We start from the raw sequence: 22770 nt of genomic DNA, 5'->3' as shown, positions 1-22770 counted from the left end.
TTATTTTATATTTTAAACACTACAGTATATGGGGGGGACAGAACCGGGTCAAACCCACACGTCTGATATCATGAACACAAGTGGAAGCATCAAGGAGTCAAAGAGAAACACTGAGGCGACACACAAAGTATTTCTAATTTTGGGAAATCCCAGATTATTGATATTTACTTTCTTTTACAGAAAGATGCTGCATTCAGGTGCTGAAGGAATAATGGGAAATACGAGTTTCGGACTGTGAAATGTGATCGGAATTGATATTTATTTTAAATGTTTAAACTATATATATAGAAGAGCTCTGAGCTTTCCAACACCTATTCAAGTTTATTTAGTTATCAGATAAATATTATATTAAATATACCCTAATATTTTAGGAATTGTATATGAAAGTAAAAGTACAAATGGAATGACTTTGAATTGAAGTAGGGTGATTCTGTGCTTCGACCACTATAGGACGCACCTTACCTTTTTATATCAGGGTCACATGAAACTTGAGTCCAAAACAAATAATGAAGTTATTTCCAATGAACTTCCTAAAGTCAAAGTAATTATTCAGAATCTGTTGATGGTCGAGATTTGGGAGATTTAGAAAAATTACAGAACCGGGTCAAACCAACACGTCTGATATTATGAAGACTTCAAGCTTCAAAGAGTCAAAGACAAACACAATATTTCTTAACTTTGGGAAACAGAAAGATGCTGCATTCGTGTGCTGAAGGAATAATGGGAAATAGGGGTTCCCGACGACTGTGAAATGTATATTTATTTATTTTTACATTTTAAACTTCATATAGTAGGGCTCTGAGCTTTCCAACACCTATTCTAGTTCATTTTGTTATCAGATGTTACAAAAAAACATTTTAGGAATTGTATTTCATTAACAAATTCACCAATCGAACAAAATTCATTCATACGTAAAAGTCCTGCAAATATTACAATGTAACTCCAGATAAATGTAGGAGGTAAAATGTACTTCCTTGTTATGCAAATCAATCCATTTGAAGCTTGTTTTTTATTACAGAAATTACATTTTTTAAATACCATGAATAATTGTGAACAAAGGTGATTCTCCACTTTGACCACTAGATGGGGAACTTTACCTTTTCATATCAGGGTCACATGAGACTGGGGCGACTTGTGTGCAAAACAAATTATGAAGTTATTTCCAATTAACTTCCTGAAGTCAAAGTAATTAGACAAAAACTGATCATGGTCCAGATTTGGGAGATTTAGAAAATACTAATTTGACCTGAAGTGAAATCAAAATGTCTCGAACTGGGACTTCTGTGTTAAAATAGTTCTCTATCTGTGTTTTTAATTTTAGTTTTACTTTTATGTATACACCACGAAATCAAGTCAAATTCCTCACACGTGTCAACCTACCTTCTGATTTCTTGTGATTGAGACGTGTTATTGATCTGGAGAGAACATGAATCCCCTATCCTGATTGGTTGTAGTACAAATACTTTGTTACTGTACTTAAGTACATTTTTCTGGTATCAGTACTTTACTCCACTACTTATTTTTCTGAATACTTCAGGCTGGTTCCTTTAGTTTGAATGTGTGTTTAGTGGTTGAACACAAATACCTGTACTTTCTAATTCTTACATTTTGAACTCAAATACCTGTACTTTCTACTTCTCACATGTTGAACACAAATACCTGTACTTTCTACTTCTTACATTTTGAACTCAAATACCTGTACTTTCTACTTCTTACATGTTGAACACAAATACCTGTACTTTCTACTTCTCACATGTTGAACTCAAATACCTGTACTTTCTACTTCTTACATGTTGAACACAAATACCTGTACTTTCTACTTCTTACATGTTGAACTCAAATACCTGTACTTTCTACTTCTTACATGTTGAACACAAATACCTGTACTTTCTACTTCTTACAGGTTGAACACAAATACCTGTACTTTCTACTTCTTACATGTTGAACTCAAATACCTGTACTTTCTACTTCTCACATGTTGAACTCAAATACCTGTACTTTCTACTTCTTACATGTTGAACCCAAATACCTGTACTTTCTACTTCTTACATGTTGAACACAAATACCTGTACTTTCTACTTCTTACATGTTGAACCCAAATACCTGTACTTTCTACTTCTTACATGTTGAACACAAATACCTGTACTTTCTACTTCTCACATGTTGAACTCAAATACCTGTACTTTCTACTTCTCACATGTTGAACTCAAATATCTGTACTTTCTACTTCTCACATGTTGAACTCAAATACCTGTACTTTCTACTTCTTACATGTTGAACCCAAATACCTGTACTTTCTACTTCTTACATGTTGAACCCAAATACCTGTACTTTCTACTTCTTACATGTTGAACTCAAATACCTGTACTTTCTACTTCTTACATGTTGAACTCAAATACCTGTACTTTCTACTTCTCACATGTTGAACTCAAATACCTGTACTTTCTACTTCTCACATGTTGAACTCAAATACCTGTACTTTCTACTTCTTACATGTTGAACCCAAATACCTGTACTTTCTACTTCTTACATGTTGAACTCAAATACCTGTACTTTCTACTTCTTACATGTTGAACTCAAATACCTGTACTTTCTACTTCTTACATGTTGAACTCAAATACCTGTACTTTCTACTTCTTACATGTTGAACTCAAATACCTGTACTTTCTACTTCTTACATGTTGAACCCAAATACCTGTACTTTCTACTTCTTACATGTTGAACTCAAATACCTGTACTTTCTACTTCTTACATGTTGAACTCAAATACCTGTACTTTCTACTTCTTACATGTTGAACTCAAATACCTGTACTTTCTACTTCTTACATGTTGAACTCAAACACCTGTACTTTCTACTTCTTACATGTTGAACTCAAATACCTGTACTTTCTACTTCTCTCATTTTCCAAACAGGCTGGTTCCTTTAGTCTGAATGTGTGTTTGGTGGCGTGATCATTATTATTTAGAGTCATTGCGTGCCTATTGATTTGAACACGATCCGTGTATCCATCATTTCCCGGTCTTCTCTAAAGAAGAGGGACCAATGAAAACGTTGTCATGTTGCCGTTGGTCACCATGGAAACATTCATTAGCTAACAATGACATTATTGTTCTATTAATATAAAGGGAGGTCAGGTACTCTTTAAAACAGCTGCTAGTTATGGGTACTTTTTACTGAAGTACATTTCAAAGCCTCTTTACTTTGACTTGAGTAAAGAAGTTTAGTGAGTACTTCTACTTTCACCAGAGTATTTTTAAACACGAGTATGTGTACTTGAGTAAAGGATGTGTGAGGGTACCTGGAAGGCGTTGCTGGCGAACCCGAGTCCCAGCGTCCTGCAGACCACCATGGCCTCCATCGTGCCCCAGCCCTCGCTGCACACCGTGCCCCAGACCAGGGACCCGTTCCTCTCCATCAGGACCTCCACCCGGCCCTCGAAGGGGTTTCTGCCCCCGCTGAGACGCAGCTGGGAGAGAACAACACAAAGGTCTCCTATTATACTGTTTTTAGACAAATATTATAGGTCTCAGATATATACAAATATATAAAAAACATGTCTATGAAGTGCTCAAAATACTAAACAGATCACCCATTCTAGCCTCAAACCCCTCTATTTTGTTGCATGTGTAAAAGTTTGTTAATTTACGTCTCGTGGCTTGATAGAGAATAAGAAAAGAAGCCACAATAGTGTTTAACTTGCTGCAGTGTTTGCACCTCTCAAAGCACTCATTCCTGCCTACAGTATGTCCATTGAGCTTCTCAACACTCACATGTGATGTAATATACTTTTAAATGTTGGCCATGAGGGTTGTGCAACAGGTCGCCAAATGTCAGTAGGTGCATGAGTGATGATATGTGTATGTATTTCAATGTTTATTATGTTTGTATATGTACATGTATGTAGTGGCGTACCGTGGGGCTTTAGACAGGGCCTTCAGTCAACGATTGAAAAGCACAGACAGTACACACACTTCACACGTCTCTGTTCCAGCCACCGCAGCCATGATCAGATGATGCGCACATTATGCCAAACAGCCTCCCAACAATACGACAGCTGATCAACAATCACAATAGCTGATCAACAATCACAACAGCTGGTCAACAATCACAACAGCTGGTCAACAATCACAACAGCTGATCAACAATCACAACAGCTGATCAACAATCACAACAGCTGATCAACAATCACAACAGCTGGTCAACAATCACAACAGCTGATCAACAATCACAACAGCTGATCAACAATCACAACAGTCAGCTAGATAAGGGTTCAATGCAGACGACATGTTCCAACATTGATCAATGAAGTAATCTATTATTAAACTCGTGTCATTGTGCACTCTCACGTCGCTCTAAAATGACGTGAATAGTAACGTGCTCACCCGTCACTTGTAAATAAGGTCGATGATATGAAGGAAGTTCATGACAGAAGTTTTGCTCAGGACACTGTCATTGAACACCAACATCTGATTGGCTGATGAATCCGTCACTAATGCTTATTACCAATCAAATGTGTCGTCTTTCAACAAAAGGCTAGCAGTATCTGTTGTGCCCCCGCCAACTGAAATAACCGTGAGGCGTTTAAGTGACTTTTTGATGTAGGAAATTCCAGTTCAGCCTCGACAAAACCTTACTTCATTTTGTAATGTTGAGGTTATTATACTATTAAAACTTATAACTAAATATTCATGAAAAACATTTTACACACACTTTATTTCATTGGTTACAGGGCCAGCAGAGAAGACCCTGCTGACGGCCCACCACTGCATGTATGCGTAACTGCAGGAAGGAGTCCAGAACAAATGTCCTTACGGGGACAATTAAGTGTATTGTGGTGTGGGATGGTGTGGTGTGGTGTGGTATGGTGTGGTGTGGTGTGTTGTGTGGTGTGGTGTGGTATGGTGTGGTGTGGTGTGGTGTGGTGTGGTGTGTTGTTGTGTGGTGTGGTGTGGTGTGTTTTGGTGTGGTATGGTGTGGTGTGGTTTGGTGTGGTGTGGTATGGTATGGTATGGTGTGGTGTGGTATGGTGTGGTGTGGTTTGGTGTGGTGTGGTATGGTATGGTGTGGTGTGGTGTGGTATGGTGTGGTATGGTGTGTAATGGTGTGGTATGGTGTGGTGTGGTGTGGTGTGGTATGGTGTGGTGTGGTGTGGTGTGGTGTGGTGTGGTATGGTGTGGTGTGGTGTGGTGTGGAGTGGTGTGGTATGGTGTGGTGTGGTATGGTGTGGTGTGGTGTGGTATGGTGTGGTATGGTGTGGTATGGTGTGGTATGGTGTGGTATGGTGTGGTTTGGTGTGGTATGGTGTGGAATGGTGTGGTATGGTGTGGTGTGGTGTGGAGTGGTGTGGTGTGGTGTGGTGTGGTATGGTGTGGTGTGGTGTGGTGTGGTGTGGAGTGGTGTGGTATGGTGTGGTGTGGTATGGTGTGGTGTGGTGTGGTATGGTGTGGTGTGGTATGGTGTGGTGTGGTGTGGTATGGTGTGGTGTGGTATGGTGTGGAATGGTGTGGTATGGTGTGGTATGGTGTGGTTTGGTGTGGTATGGTGTGGAATGGTGTGGTATGGTGTGGTTTGGTTTGGTGTGGTGTGGTGTGGTGTGGTGTGGTGTGGTATGGTGTGGTATGGTGTGGTGTGGAATGGTGTGGTATGGTGTGGTGTGGTATGGTGTGGTTTGGTGTGGTGTGGTGTGGTGTGGTTTGGTATGGTGTGGTATGGTGTGGTGTGGTGTGGTGTGGTGTGGTTTGGTGTGGTGTGGTGTGGTATGGTGTGGTATGGTGTGGTGTGGTTTGGTGTGGTGTGGTGTGGTGTGGTGTGGTGTGGTGTGGTGTGGTATCGTGTCGTGTCGTGTCGTACTCACTGACTGCTGGAAGCCCATGGCAGGAACATTGCAGCGCACGGCGGCGTCTTCTTCGTGGCTGCAGCCCGCAGACTCTTTGTTGAAGAGACACTCTGTGATGGACTTCTCAAAGCCGGAGCACTCCACCTCGTTCATGTGAACCGGACCCATCCCTGAGGAACACACAGGAAACTGTCTCTGAACAACACGTACCATGGAGACTACTAAGAAACGTCCATGAAGGTCTTTATGTCATTTACTTTCCTGTTCCCTGGGGTTAGGGTAAACGGGATTTTAGAACTAATTTCTGGAAATATCTGAACTAAGGTCTGTGGTTGAGACACATTGAAGAGACGGATCACGTTTTGTTCTACATTAAATCATCAGCAATGACCCCACTGGTGATCTCTGAAGAGTGGACGTGTCTGAGAAACGATGGTTGTTACCAAGTGGCTGAATAGGACTACAGAAGTCGTGGAGGACGTTGTACGTCATTACACCGAACACGTAAACACTCCTCTAAGTTAGTTTCTGTTCTGCTTGAAAGCAAGTCCCTGCCTCCTGCAGACTGTTCAAACAAACGCTTCAACTCCTTCCATCTAGAATCTGTGTGTTTGAATATGGATCTGAAGTTGGCGTGACGTTGAAGTCGTGCTGCTGGACTCGGCTGTAGCTCCTTTATAGCATAACGTTAGCATTTAGCTTCTGGACATTAGATTTATGATTAGAACATTATGAAAGTAGACATGTGGAGATTATCCGGCTGAACAAATTGTGCATTTATCAAACAGGTTTGTTTTCCACAAATCTTAATTCGAGCTGTTTTCCAAACTCCTCTGGAGAGATCCCATTGGCTCTGAGACGAGGGAACCAGCAGCTTCCTGCAGGGTAAACACGTCATCCCTGCTCCGCTCGATTGGCAGACGTTTTACTTATTACTAACGAACACATCTTGTTTTCCTTCTTTTTTCTTAACTTGTTTTTGGGGCAGCATTTTTTCCAGACAGAAGTCAGCAACTAGCCTTTATTTCCCAAAGTTTAAAGAGAAGTTCTACTTCTTGTGGGTTTCCCTCTCCTGTAGTTCTATAGGATTTAGTGCATGTCAACGGTCTGCAGAGGGTAAAATCCCTGTGTTCCCTCCAGAGTGAACGTCTCTCTCCCCTCATGCTTCTCTTTTATCGCTGTTGACAAGTCAGTTAACTTTTTCCATCTGAGTTTTGTTTTTCGGTTTCCGCTGATGAGGAATCCTGATGGGAAACATTTTCCACATGTTCCTCGTCTCATGTTACAGGAACGTGCAGAACGTGAGTTAAAACTGCTGGTGCATTCTGGGAAGGGACTATATTACGTTGTTTTCACATGTACTGTAATGTACACAGTTTTAAATAATAATAATAATAATAATAATAATGATGTTAGTCACTAAAATGTAACTTGAGTAAATCTACAAAAAGTATTCTGATTTATATATATGTAAAATTAAATGTAATTAAAAAAAAGATGATATAATAAATATTAGCTTAGTAATATTATGTATTACCTTTATATACAATAAATAAAAATAGATATAGCCCCTCCCCTGATTGGTCTTTTGTCTGTGGGGTCTCATATCTTGGAGATTTAGAAATATTAATTGACAGCTGCTAGTTATGGGTACTTTTAATTTAAGTACTTTTCAAAGCCCATACTTCTTTACTTTGACTTGAGTAAAGAAGTTTAATCTGTACTTCTACTTTTACCAGAGTATTTTTGAACACGAGTAAAGGATGTGTTTACTTTAGCCCTCTCTGATTGTATAAAGTAATGAAACTCCTCCTCCTCCTCCTCCTCTTCCTCCTCCTCCTCCTCCTCCTCCTCGCAGTATAACGCTGTGTACCTTGTCCCAGGCGTCCTCCAGACAGCGCCTCTTTGGCCGTGCCCAGGCCCAGCTCCCTGCAGACCACCGTGGCCGACATCAGGCTCCAGTGGTCGTCACAGATGGTTCCCCACTCCCCGTTCTTCAGCACCTCCACCCGGCCCTCGCCCACGATGGCCCCCCCGCGGAGACGCACCAACGGCTGCTGCAGAGACACAACACACACACTTTCACTTTATCCTGAAGTTGTCCTGAGACGAAACGCTGAAGGCTTAAAGTGGTCCCTGTTTACTGATCATGCTGCGAACATTAACAAACATTTAGAGATGTATTTGAAAAGGTAAACACAGAAGACGCTGTTTACTGTTCACGTACTGCTGCTGGTATTTAAAGTAGAGACTGGATGTGTAATACACTTGTCCGTGCTTTTATCTTCAGTAGACTGGATAATGGTGTCTTTACAGGTCTCACTAAAACATCTACTCCAGCACTAAGCAAGGGGATCACGTCAGTCCAGTTCTGAGGTCTTTGCACTGGCTTCCTGTCCGCCAGAGACTTCATACTGCTGCTGGTCTATAAAGCATCGAATGGTTTATTCTGATCTGCTGCTACACGATGAACCATCCAGATCTCTCAGGTCTTCAGGTCGGCTTCCTGTCCCCAGAGTCAGAACTAAACCTGGAGAAGTTCAGTTATTATGCTCCAAACATCTGGAACAAACTCCCAGAAACCTGCAGGTCCGCTGCAACGAAGACTACTTTTAACCAAATGTCTCTCAGAGGGGCGTGGGGGAGGGGCTCCTTATTTTCAGCTAAAGTAACAGACAGAGAATCAGCACTTTGGAAACAGGGCTGAAACAGAGGGGATTATGGGTAATGCTGCAATGATCTGTTTGGTGTTTCAGCCAATCAGAGACAGGCTCTGGATATATCTGAGACCTGTGATATATTGATGAAGAACAGTCTGATAGGGGAACTTTATTAAAAGTGCATTCTGCTTGATAGGAGACCTTTCAAATAAGCACCACTGGTTGAGTGTGTGCTTTAGATGAACCTACCTCCTGTCTGAAGGCCTTCCTGAACCCCGCCATGGGGGTGGGGGCGAAGTCTCTTCCCGGTACGCAGCTCACCACCACCGGCAGCCCCCCAGCACAGGTCACATTGGACTTCAGCGGTGAAATCTGGCCCAGTCTACAGCTGGAGAGGTGCGCCTCGTTCCCAGTGCAGTTCACAGCGTGGTCCCAGTACGAGGGCTTCCTGCGGCGCGCAAACATCCTGCAGACACACAGAAGCAGAATGACTTCTCTACCCGGGTTTAAATACCATCATTCTGGGAATTGAAAAGGAAAGTGGTTTAAAGGTCAAAGATGGGTTCGGTAACAGTAAAACAGGAACATGTGTTGTCTGGGGATGGACAATGGGTGAAAGAGGAGGATGAAAGGAATATAAAAAGGTTAGAAAACTGTCAAAATAACTATAATTTCACACGAAGACTTGGGCTAGAGGAATGTGAGAATTTGGTTTGGGATATTTCCAAATATCTGGATCAAACTCCCAGAAACCTGCTTTAACGCTATTCACATCTCACACTGCTCTGTATCTTTCATTCATGTACCTGTTATTCATGTGTTATTATCTTTGCTTTTTAATGTTTCTAATGTGTTCTATGCTCTTCATGTCTTTCACTTTGAATTGGCTTGTGTTGAAAAGTGCTATATAAATAAACTTGCCTTGCCCAAGGAGGATTACTTTTAGTGGCAGTAGTTCCATTTGAAAATTAAGTACAAAATAAATGCAATATATCAAGGGGCTCGATTGATTAGCTTAGCGTGATGTTAGCTTAGTGTGATGTTAGCTTAGCGTGATGTTAGCTTAGCGTGATGTTAGCTTAGTGTGATGTTAGCTTAGCGTGATGTTAGCTTAGCGTGATGTTAGCTTAGCGTGATGTTAGCTTAGCGTGATGTTAGCTTAGTGTGATGTTAGCTTAGCGTGATGTTAGCTTAGCGTGATGTTAGCTTAGCGTGATGTTAGCTTAGCGTGATGTTAGCTTAGCGTGATGTTAGCTTAGTGTCACGTTAGCTCAATATGTCAGATCAGCAAAATCTTCAATTCCGTATTTAGACATTTGAATTAGAATCCAGTATTCTTAAAGGACTCTGGATGAGCTACAAACAAAGCAAACGACATTATGAAACTGTGAAGCTACAGCAGAGCTTGGCTCCGAGTCAGCGCTGTTACAAAACACATGTTTCATGGGAGTGTGCTGACAGACACGTAGATGGAAAGTGAGGCAGCTGTGGTTAGCTAACGCAGAGGAAACTTCCCGCCCAGACTCACGCAGTAAACTGAAGGCTAACTCCAGTGGTGGATGTTTTATTGAAGCAGTGATTAACCTGTGGCTCCCCCATGTAAGCAGATTCGGATCCCTCCCCGGGAGTCACTCATACATTACGACATCGCTGAGGAACGCACTGATGTGGAACATAAAGGATTCAGGTTGGGTTTTTTATTTTATTACAGCCTCTGAATCGAAGCATTTGGTCCACACATTGGGAACATGTACGATTCAGGGTAATCCAGGTCATTTTAAGACTTTAAATTAAAACAAGAGTATGTCTGATGTTGTTTAACACTTTTCTCTTGGACATGTTCAGGGTACATTTGAATACCTTGCTGTGAATTAAACCAAGATTATTATAATGTAAATGTCCCCTTTGTCCAAAATGACCAAAAACTTGGAGTCCGTGGACGATGTAGTTGGCGAGCAGATGGCGGTAAAAGGTTAAAGCAATACATTACATACCATAATAATCTACGCTGACAGAGAAGTTTTATGTTCCGAGTGTCAGCATGAGGTCGGCAAAGTAACTCACCGCACAGTCGAATAATGTCCACACTGTAACTTGACATCTCTCATTACATAACCAACATAAGACCTAAAAGCCCTGGGTTTGTGTGATGGGACCATAAATCAAAACCTAGTCTCAGAGTGTTCTGTTTTAATTGATATTCTGGTGTTGTTTAAACACGGTACATATTCTTGAAGCAGTATTTTATATAAACAATGGATCAGGGTAACGTTTGAGGGGCTGCTTGTAGTGAAACCCCAGAGAATAATCATCCAACGCTTTAGTTCATCTCAGTTATTTGAAGCCTTTGTGTCTTTCAGCTCGTTGTTTTGGTTTAATTATGGCCCGATGCTTTACTGGTTTGATTGACTGTCTCATCCACTTGTATTCCAGACAAATCAGGCTGTTTTATATAAAAAGGCAGATCCTATAAACTTACTTTTCAATATTTCCTCAGCTGCAGACAGCAGATAGTAACATAGTGCATCGTTTAGAAGCTATAGGGAGGTAGGAGGAGACCGAAACAGAGGTAATAGGGTACATATAATTCAATTGAGTGAAGATGGTTCATATTTTTGAAGCAGTACTTTGTGGATAATGTATAAGGAGCTACTTGTAGTGATTAAAGCCCAAAGAATAATCATCCAACGCTTAACCTGTTAACCCCTGAGCCTGTTGTTCAGGTCTCAGGCTCCAAAATGACATCCCCAGAACAAATGAGCATATCTTCTCTTCTAAAAGGATTACATTAATAATCCTTTTTCTAAAAGTAATGATAAACCTGTGAGTTGGATGGAGAAGAGTCAGAATCAATACAGATGTTTTTATTTTAAAGTAAATTCCGATTGAACATAGAAAAAAAATGTAAATGATTGTGTCCGTCCAAAAAAAAAACATTACTTATACTGTAGTGAAAACCACCCTTGGATGATGGGATGGTAGACTAAAAGCTTTAGGAATCCAAAGTACAACATATAAGAAGTACCCTGTATCAAGATTGATGCAAAACAAGTGACATTTTACCTTTTTAGAGAGTTTTAGAGAAAAAAACCCACCTCTGGGGTCATTTAGGTGCATTTTCCATATCTCTGGCCCCCTCGGTTGATTTTGGTGATTGACACCTCTTTTGAACCGTTAGAGCCAATAGAATCGAGGGGACGTTCCTAAAATCCACCTACACGTTACATTCAGGAGTGAGAGTGATGCGCACGCAGACGAGAGCTATGTTACGCTCTGAAAACTGAAAACGAGGTTTATTACTGATGGATTATCAGAAATCGTTTTAATGCCATTGAACACAACTTTTGATCAGAACAACAGCTAAGGTAAGACATATTGCCGTTTTCGCTCCCAAAAGCTACGTCGTCTGGGTTTGCTTCCCGTGTAGCGAGTTTTGATCGCTCAGTGATGATCCTTATACATCTAGAATCTGTGGAATCTCAGCTTGCTAGCCGATAAGTAATAAAGTATTTATACCGTGATTTATGTGCTAAGTATGTTAGCATTTGTTCTCATCAGGGCTCATTTAGACGCTTCTTGTCAGACTTGTGTTTTGTTTCGGTAAAAATGGTTCGTATCGTCAGTTAGCTGAGTTTCTTCCCGTTAAGTGGGTATTACACATTAAAGGTGGGGTAGGGGATTTTGGAGAAACCAGCTCGAGCGCGCTAGAATTTGAAAATACACAACCGGAACAAATGTGCCACTTCCTTACAGAGCCCCTCATCCAACACACACAAATGCGCACATGACCAATGAGGGCACGAGATAAGTTTGTGCACAGATGGAAGGCTGACAGGCAGGTAGGCCATCCAGTTACTTTAGCCGGGCCGGCTCAGATGATTGGTCGTGCTTTTTACAGCGCCACGACTTCCACTGATGATATTTTTAATGGATTTTTTGTCAAAGCACTTCAGATATTCATTGCTATCGGGATGTTAAGAGCATTCCATGGAATATAACAAAAAGTGTATCTCGAGCCGGTTTCTCAAACTTACCTACCCCTCCTTTAATAGGTTGTTAAATGTTTAGAAGCCCTGAGACACAGTTTCGTGAAAAAACCACAAGACATACACTAAACCCACACTACCTGATTACAACTCAGCAGAGAGAAACATAGTGGAGCATTTTGAAGCTAAAGACACTGTGGAGGAGACTGAGACAGAGCTACACATCGGGTTAATATACTTCACGCTGGGGCAGCAAATACATTGACAGGGTTAAACCAATTATAGTTCTACAAATGATGTTTTAAACCCGTACAATAGTGAGAAATGAAAGGGAACCCTGACTAACTTGTGTTGTTTTGTCTAGGGTTTAGCGTGGGAAAGGCAGAAGTTTGATATAGATATTTCTAATAATCATTAAGTAAAGCAAAGTGTTTTGAGGAAAAATACCATCAGCCTTTCTCTATAAATAAACTCAAATAACCATATCTTCTCCTCAGAGTTGACTGGTAAACATGTAAGATATCAAAACAGATCAGCATTGACCTTCTTTCACCTCCCCTGAGTTATGCAACAAAACAGCCCCTGACTCACAGTGTTTAATTGTTGGACCACATCATTGTGAAATACTAAGGCTGTGAAAGTGATTCATCGCATTCAATGCCCACTAAGTTTTTTAGAGCAGTAAAAAAGTTGTTTTTGAGGCAAAGCGCCAACAAATATGGACTGAAGCAGATTATTTGGTTGGATGAAAACATGTTGTAAACGTTAGACATGATTACTTCCTTCTTTTATCAATCTAAATTAACTTTTAGACATAACAACAGTTTATTTATTGGATTGTTAAATCTATTGGGAATGTTTGGATCCGTCTGAAATCAATAATGTAGGAGCCATTTTGTTTGTTTCATCTTTTTTTGAAACCATGCTTTCTTTGCATATTAACACTCACAAATTGATTTTTGAAGTAAAAAGCTAACGTTATGCTAAAGGAACTACAGCACGGTCACATGACTTCACCACCGCTAAGCTAAAGGAGGCTAATGTTGGGCTATAAAGGAACTACAGCACGGTCACATGACTTCACGTCACCACCGCTAAGCTAAAGGAGGCTAATGTTAATCTATAAAGGAACTACAGCACGGTCACATGACTTCACCACCGCTAAGCTAAAGGCGGCTAATGTTGGGCTATAAAGGAACTACAGCACGGTCACATGACTTCACGTCACCACCGCTAAGCTAAAGGAGGCTAATGTTGGGCTATAAAGGAACTACAGCACGGTCACATGACTTCACGTCACCACCGCTAAGCTAAAGGAGGCTAATGTTGGGCTATAAAGGAACTACAGCACGGTCACATGACTTCACCACCGCTAAGCTAAAGGAGGCTAATGTTAATCTATAAAGGAACTACAGCACGGTCACATGACTTCACCACCGCTAAGCTAAAGGAGGCTAATGTTGGGCTATAAAGGAACTACAGCACGGTCACATGACTTCACGTCACCACCGCTAAGCTAAAGGTGGCTAATGTTGGGCTATAAAGGAACTACAGCACGGTCACATGACTTCAGGTCAGCACCGCTAAGCTAAAGGAGGCTAATGTTGGGCTATAAAGGAACTACAGCACGGTCACATGACTTCACGTCACCACCGCTAAGCTAAAGGAGGCTAATGTTGGGCTATAAAGGAACTACAGCATGGTCACATGACTTCACGTCACCACCGCTAACCTAAAGGAGGCTAATGTTGGGCTATAAAGGAACTACAGCACGGTCACATGACTTCAGGTCAGCACCGCTAAGCTAAAGGAGGCTAATGTTAGGCTATAAAGGAACTACAGCACGGTCACATGACTTCACGTCACCACCGCTAAGCTAAAGGAGGCTAATGTTGGGCTATAAGGGAACTACAGCACGGTCACATGACTTCACCACCGCTAAGCTAAAGGTGGCTAATGTTGGGCTATAAGGGAACTACAGCACGGTCACATGACTTCACCACCGCTAAGCTAAAGGTGGCTAATGTTGGGCTATAAAGGAACTACAGCACGGTCACATGACTTCACGTCACCACCGCTAAGCTAAAGGAGGCTAATGTTGGGCGTGATGACGTTTAGTCGTCTCATTTAGACACTTGTTAGCGACCACCGTTTTTAAATTCACCAGTGGGGTATTTACTGATGTATTAAATGTCGTAGAACAAAAGCTCTTCAGCTTGTGTTAACCACAGACCTTATTTCAGGATAACAACCGAAAACACATTCAGAAACCATTGACTTTCAGATCAGGGAACACAAAGTACTCAAATGCTAAGTTTTAGGACTCATAACTGCAGCTGTCTTACATTAAAGCTTCAATGGTTTGAACTTTTTGGTACAGCTCTACCAAACACGTTCCAGTTGTACTCACTTGTAGACCCTGGCGTTGTACTTCCTCTCTCCGGGGAAGCCGAACATGCCGCAGATGACTCGGGCGTTCTGTGGAGACCACTCCGTGTTACAGATCTGTTTCCATTTCCCGCCGTCCTTCACCTCCACGTAGCCCTCCGTCATCGGGATCCGCTTCTTGTACGAGGACAGGATGGCTCGGATACGCACATCCTCCACCTGGATATCCATGTTCTGTGGACAGAAGCATTGAGAGAGGTGCAAATAAGTCAATCAAATATGTATATATGTCAAGATGTACTGTATGTACTTTGGACTCGCAAATAGGCATGTATATACTGCATATTAGCATATTTTCATTTATTTATTCGATTTTATTTCATACACATTTTTACTTTTAATTATAATATTTACATTTATTTTTTTCACTCTTTTTATTTTATTTTTTGGATACTTTTATCGCACATTTTTACATCATCTTCTAATGTCTATACAATTGTGTTACTCTAAAATTGAGCAACGGTCAGAAATCCTAAGTTCCCCCGCGATAAATAAAGTATCCTGATGCTAATTATTTATATATATTCATAACAAATCCTCATTTATTTCCGTATATATCTGTATTATGTATATATTTTGAGTTTTCCAGCTTTATTCCTCTTTGTTCCTTTTCCTTATCTAACCTTCTTTGATCACAGACGAACCTGTTTATGCTATCGGCGTATATCATTTATAATACGGTTTATGTGCAATTAATTCCCACTTTAGTTCATTCATAGTGAACAAACTGGAGTTCATTTGAGGAATGTATTAGTTGTGTAAGAAAGACTTTCCATTCTCTGGATGCACTCTGATGTTAACAGGCCATACGTCTAGAAACAGTATTTCCTGTTACGTAACATTCAAAGAGCCCCAGCTTTCGCGTCTGCTTGTAAATCTTTTCCAGATTGCCCAAACATTTCGCCGGCGATTCCTTTTATTAATGCTTAACACCGTGACCCCCTGCTGAAGGTAACACGTGCAAACCGTTACAGTGTGTCGCTGGAAAGCATCAGTCAGAAAAAGCCAGGTCATTAGGAGACTGACATTTATTTCCACCAGTACTTCATCTTCTACCACGGACACTAGCATACTAATTATACTGAAGTTATTTAGGCTTAAATGTGTCACTGTTGCACAACATCAACCAACCAAACCCAGATTTACCTGCTGAGTAATTAAAGCTGCACTCGTCAACAGTTTTCTGTTAAAAATGCATCAGTTACATGTGTTTAATGTAAGTGGGAAGAGAAGTAAGGACGGATGTGCAATCAAGTTTACACAAAGCTACAGTCCCCCTTAGTTTATTGGGCCTTTTAGCACCTTTTAGCCCATTATTTTGCTTTATGGCCTAAACATCTGTTCAGTATATAGACAACAGGATAGGGAATTGGCAGCACCTTGCCCACTACAATCTACATTTGAAAAAACATTAAACTTATGTATGTGCCACTTATAAAGCTGTGCCTTATTAAAAGCTAAAATACTATATACCCCATTTCACACAAAAAAATCATGGTGCTATAAATGAGTCCATATTGCCTTTTTGGCTCTGTTTATGCCAGATCATTTAAAAAACTATATTTTAAGCAGGTAATGTTGTAGCATCCATATACATGAGCTTTTAGTAACTGCCTCAGGCCACTAAACACCTATTCTGTAAATGTTTTACAATTTCAAGAGCCAGTGCTGAAGTAAATGACATCTGCTTGTGCCTTTGAATAATTCCGATCGGTCGTACACCAATGTGTCTGTTAACCTACAAAACATCATGGCTGTAGGAGTGAAGCATCTGAAGATATGTAAACCTGGAAATGACTTTCCTGGGGTTTAATGTCAAACCCCAACCCTAACCCTTCAACACACAAACAAATGTCCACAAATATCAGATGTACATTGCCCTATTCAACAGTTTTCCGTCTTGGTTTGTAACTTTGATGGACCGATAAAGAGTGATAGGTGTATCTATGTAGGAAAGGAATAGTGAGTATCTAAGAAAACTCAGCCAGAGTTTGTTAGTTCACAGTCAGTGTGAGGCCGTCAAAAACCAGCTCGGAGCTTTTCCCCTCAGACTATTTGCAGCGATTAAATAAACATTTTCCTCTCCAGTAGACCAACCCACATTCTTTTGCTACGTGACTGAGCGGAGGCAGTTCAGTCTGGCTGGTTTAGGGGGGGTTGCACGTTGCTTTGCTCCACAGATGGGACGATACTTCTCTCTCATATACAGCCAAAAAACGAACCTACACTTCAAATAATGACAAAGTAGTGGTTTCCTAAATTGGCGTTTGCCTCCAGGGAAGGGCAGCGGAGTGAAAGGTACAAACCATCTACTTGCCCTCTGCTATTTCCTCCCAGAGATAAACCACATTACTCAATCCGGTTTGAGGTATCGAGGTCTGGACTGCAGGGGATAAAACTGTAAAAAGGCTGAAATCATGGAACGTGATAATGACTGGAAATGTGGTGACGGTGAACTCATCTGGAGTTACTGTATATATAAAGTACATGACGCGTTGGCAGACGTGAAAAAACAGGTTTTAGCCGAACGTTGGCAAGGAAATCCAGACTAAACATTCAACTCAACAGGACAATGGGGTCAAAGGTTGCTATGGGCATGCTGGTGTGAAAATAACCCGTTTAAATGTCTGATAATGAAAGATAAGCAACTACCCTCTCCCTCGAACTGAACAGCATCCATGCCAAACCTTTATCTCTGCAAATTCAGTAAGAAAACTTCAATCGGATTCTAAAAACAGCACTGATTCTAAGCTTTTTCAAATTTCCAATCCTTCCCCCTCCTGTTTAGGGTTCAGATGGTCCTCAATAAACAAAAATTGCCATTTGTCTGCAGAAATTAAGAGAAGTACACCGAACAAAAATATAAACACAACACTTTAGTTTTTTTTCCCATTGTTCATGAGATGAACTCAAAGATCTAAAACATTTTCTACATACACAAAATAACCATTTCTCTCAAATATTGTTCACAAATCTGAAAAAATCTGTGATAGTGAGCACTTCTCCTTTGCCGAGATAATCCATCCCACCTCACAGGTGTGGCATATCAAGATGCTGATTAGACAGCATGATTATTGCACAGGTGTGCCTTAGGCTGGCCACAATAAAAGGCCACTCTGAAACGTGCAGTTTTGCTTTATTGGGGGGGTCTGGGGGGGTCCGAAAACCAGTCAGTATGTGGTGTGAGGGTTAGGGTTAGGGTTAGGGTAATGTTGTGAATCGAGTGGCCCATGGTGATGGTGGGGTTATGGTATGGGCAGGTGTATGTTATGGACGATGAACACAGGCCACTCGATTCACAACATTACCCTAACCCTAACCCTATCCCTAAGCCTCACACCAGATACTGACTGGTTTTCGGACCCCCCCAGACCCCCCCAATAAAGCAAAACTGCACGTTTCAGAGTGGCCTTTTATTGTGGCCAGCCTAAGGCACACCTGTGCAATAATCATGCTGTCTAATCAGCATCTTGATATGCCACACCTGTGAGGTGGGATGGATTATCTCGGCAAAGGAGAAGTGCTCACTATCACACATTTTTTCAGATTTGTGAACAATATTTGAGAGAAATGGTTATTTTGTGTAAATAGAAAATGTTTTAGATCTTTGAGTTCATCTCATGAAAAATGGGAAAAAAAACAAAAGTGTTGCGTTTATATTTTTGTTCAGTGTATTTGTGTCTTGTTCTGAGTTTCTAGGTATACAGTACATGACTCGTTGGCAGACATAAAAACAAACACGTTTTAGCCAAACATTGTGGGTTAGCACGGAAATCCAGACTAAACATTCAACCCAAAAGGACAATGGGGAAAATATTTATATTGGCAATGCTGGGGTGACAATAATCAGATTGAATGTCTGATAAAAACCGAAGCACACAACTTTTTTCCTGATTTTCCATCCCTCCCACTCCGCTTTAGGGTTCAGAGGATCGACTGAAATGAACATTTGCCTGCAGAAAACAAGAGATTTATAACATGTGTGTCTTGTTTTGGGTTTATTGGGTCAGGTATTTCCGAGTATTCATTCATATTGACCAACAAAGCAAAACTTCCCTGTAACGGCCCGTCCACACTAGAGCTTCGACAGCTTCAAAAACGGTTTCCAACGCGTCTGCCCATTCACTTTGAATGGGGTGACGTCACGTTGCCTCGCTTTTCGCCGAACTGAATTGTGGGTAGCAGAGCGGAGCTTTCCTGGCGTTTCAGGCTGCAAAAGTTGAGCAATGTTCAACCTCTGAAGCCGGAGACGCCGGAGTAGCCAGCGTCAACCAATCAAATCCCGTTTGTGCAAATCTGACACTTCAAGCGCTAGCCAATCAAACCGCGTGCAAGCTGGGAGAGCCAGACCGCAGTTCATTTCCTCATATTCCAAACAAGATATTACGGTAGCAAATCACCCGGTTCTTTACGACCAGAACTATTTACTGGGATACAAACCGGAGGAACCAGGCATGGAGGGAGGTGGCAGAGACAGTGGGTGAAACTGGTAGGTTTTCGCCTGTTTGGGGAGTTTACATATATATATATATTAATCGCATAAAATCCCCGGGGTTTTTTGCTTTGTATGCCGGGGGCGGGACATTCATGTGATTGGTTGTTGGTCGCGGTGCTCGAATAAAATCCCCAAGCTTCAGACACGCCCAGCTCCAAGCTTTTTTTGAAGCTATAGTGTGGACGGGCCGTAAGACATCGGGGGCAAAACCCTATGGACTATTGGTTCAGATACTATGAGCACTAGAAGAAGGGTGAACCCAGAATATACCGAAGCAAACAGTTCAGTAGTTTGTAGAAACAAAGTACAATACAGCAAACATCACCTGGTTCCATGGTGTAATGGTTAGCACTCTGGACTCTGAATCCAGCGATCTGAGTTCAAATCTCGGTGGAACCTGATCATTTGCTGACAGAAACCCCACATATATACACAAACAACCTAACCTCCTAATACCAGGATGAGTACTATTCAGAGTCTCAGTTGGTTCACTTACCAACTACCAAAAGTCTAAACCCATAATGCAGCTCCTCTTTAATCTAAGTTGGACATTCTTTCTTACTTTTCGAATCCCTCCCCTTCACGTTTAGGGTTCAGATGGTTCTCACATGGAAATAAATGGCCATTTCCGTGCACAACGACGAGTTTTCAAACATGTGTGTCCTGTTTTGGGTTTTTAGGGTCAGGTATTTCTGAGTATTCATTCATCATAGCAAAACTTCACTGAAGAAATGGGGGCAAAACCCAATGGACTATTGGTTCAGAAACTGTGACCACGAGAAGAAGGGTGAGCCCAAAGCACACAGTTCAATAGTTGGTAGAAACAAAGTACAATACAGCAAACATCACCTGGTTCCATGGTGTAATGGTTAGCACTCTGGACTCTGAATCCAGCAATCCGAGTTCAAATCCCGGTGGAACCTGATCATTTGCTGACAGAAACCCCTCATATATACACAAACAACCTAACCTCCTAATACCAGGATGAGTACTATTCAGAGTCTCAGTTGGTTCACTTACCAACTACCAAAAGTCTAAACCCATAATGCAGCTCCTCTTTAATCTAAGTTGGACATTCTTTCTTACTTTTCGAATCCCTCCCCTTCACGTTTAGGGTTCAGATGGTTCTCACATGGAAATAAATGGCCATTTCCGTGCACAACGACGAGTTTTCAAACATGTGTGTCCTGTTTTGGGTTTTTAGGGTCAGGTATTTCTGAGTATTCATTCATCATAGCAAAACTTCACTGAAGAAATGGGGGCAAAACCCAATGGACTATTGGTTCAGAAACTGTGACCACGAGAAGAAGGGTGAGCCCAAAGCACACAGTTCAATAGTTGGTAGAAACAAAGTACAATACAGCAAACATCACCTGGTTCCATGGTGTAATGGTTAGCACTCTGGACTCTGAATCCAGCAATCCGAGTTCAAATCCCGGTGGAACCTGATCATTTGCTGACAGAAACCCCTCATATATACACAAACAACCTAACCTAACCTCCTAATACCAGGATGAGTACTATTCAGAGTCGAAGTTGGTTCACTTACCAACTACCAAAAGTCTAAACCCATAATGCAGCTCCTCTTTAATCTAAGTTGGACATTCTTTCTTACTTTTCGAATCCCTCCCCTTCACGTTTAGGGTTCAGATGGTTCTCACATGGAAATAAATGGCCATTTGCGTGCACAAAGACGAGTTTTCAAACATGTGTGTCCTGTTTTGGGTTTTTAGGGTCAGGTATTTCTGAGTATTCATTCATCATAGCAAAACTTCACTGAAGAAATGGGGGCAAAACCCAGTGGACTGTTGGTTCAGAAACTGTGACCACAAGAAGAAGGGTGAGCCCAAAGCACACAGTTCAATAGTTGGCACAAAGCAAGTGCAATACATTACAGCTCTCATGGTTCCATGGTGTAATGGTTAGCACTCTGGACTCTGAATCCAGCGATCCGAGTTCAAATCTCGGTGGAACCTGATCATCTACTGACAGAAACCCCACACACAAACAGCTCCTAATACTAGGATGAGTACTTTTATATATTCTGGGTTCACCCTTCGGTTGGTTCAGTTACCATCTACCAAAAGTGCACCTCTTTAATCTAAGTTGGAAATGTTTTCTTACTTTTCCAAGCCCTCCCCTTCATGTTTAGGGTTCAGATGGTCCTCACATGGACAACAAATTGTCATTTGTGTGCAAAAATAAGCTTTTCGAACATGTGTGTCCTGTTTTGGGTTTCTAGGGTCAGATATAGCTCCTAATACTAGGATGAGTACTATTCAGAGTCTAAGTTAGTTCAGTTACCAACTTCCAAAAGCACAAACCCAATACCACACTTCAGATGTATATAAACACAGTTACTTTTTAGTGGGACATTTTCTTTTACGTTTCAAATCCCTCCCCTTCCTGTTCAGGTCCTAATATGGACAGAAAATGGCCACTTGCCTGCAGAAAAGAAGAGATTTCTAACATCTTGTTTTGGTTTTCGAGATATACAGTCTCTGACTTGGTGGTAGACATGACCAACATTCAACCAAACAGGACAATGGAGACAAAGATGGCTGTGGGTATGCTGGTGTGTAAGAATCCAGATTGAATGATTAACCATTTTTCTAAGTCTAACTTCCACTTTTTCAATCCCTCCCCTTCCTGTTTAGGGTTCAGATGGACAGACATGGCCATTTGTCTGCGGAAAAGAAGAGATTTCTAACGCGTGTTCTGCGTTGGGTTACTACATATACAGAACATGACTCTAAACAAACAAAGGGTACAAACTAAGATTGCTATGCGCATGCTGGTGTGAAATTAACCAGATCCCATAAAACCTACAAACTACCATCTCCTTTGAATTACCGTAATTTTCGGACTATAAGCCGCGCCTTTTTTCCCATTTTTCGACCCTGCGGCTTATATAACGGTGCGGCTAATCTATGGATTGTTACAGCTAACGGCCACTAGGGGACCTCCTAAATCTATGGATTTTACAGGTTACAGTCCACCACCTTTAACTCTATGGGCTCTATGGCCGGCCTGCGCCCCCCACCTTTAAGCGGCGGGCTCCAGCAGGAAAAGCTGGAGGCCGGAAAAGAGTGAGACACGTAGCGCGCAAAAGTAAAAGTGGAACCGAGAGTGGTACGAGAGACAGAACGAGAGCAAGACAGACAGACATTACGAGAGCGAGACAGTTTGTCCCCGTACCACTGGTTGAAAACCACTGCTGTAGATCACTGCCGGTACGTGCGCTGGGAGCGCACCGTTTAAGTTTGAAAGTTGAAAAGTGTGTGTGTCTGAAACGCTATGTGATACAGTACAGTTTACACAGCACATGTTCTGTAGCTACTATT

The 22770-nt window shown here is 41.5% G+C and overlaps 1 protein-coding gene across 1 annotated transcript in view; it reads right to left on the bottom strand.

Annotated features, from left to right (window-relative positions):
* loxl2b (lysyl oxidase-like 2b) overlaps positions 1–22770 on the bottom strand; it is a 102896-nt gene that overhangs the window by 5512 nt on the left and 74614 nt on the right. Inside the window, exons 4-8 of the mRNA XM_079687699.1 lie at positions 14894–15105; positions 8747–8963; positions 7711–7894; positions 5856–6007; positions 3300–3467 (exon numbers count right to left, since the gene is read on the bottom strand). Of these exons, the coding sequence (XP_079543825.1) occupies positions 3300–3467; positions 5856–6007; positions 7711–7894; positions 8747–8963; positions 14894–15105 (933 nt within the window). The remainder of the gene's footprint in view (positions 1–3299; positions 3468–5855; positions 6008–7710; positions 7895–8746; positions 8964–14893; positions 15106–22770) is intronic.

This window comes from Notothenia rossii (genome assembly GCF_949606895.1).
Source record: "Notothenia rossii genome assembly, chromosome: 6".
Taxonomy (NCBI): Eukaryota; Metazoa; Chordata; class Actinopteri; order Perciformes; family Nototheniidae; genus Notothenia; species Notothenia rossii.
Note: the sequence above shows the minus strand (reverse complement) of the source record. Positions and strands in the feature narration are given on the sequence as shown.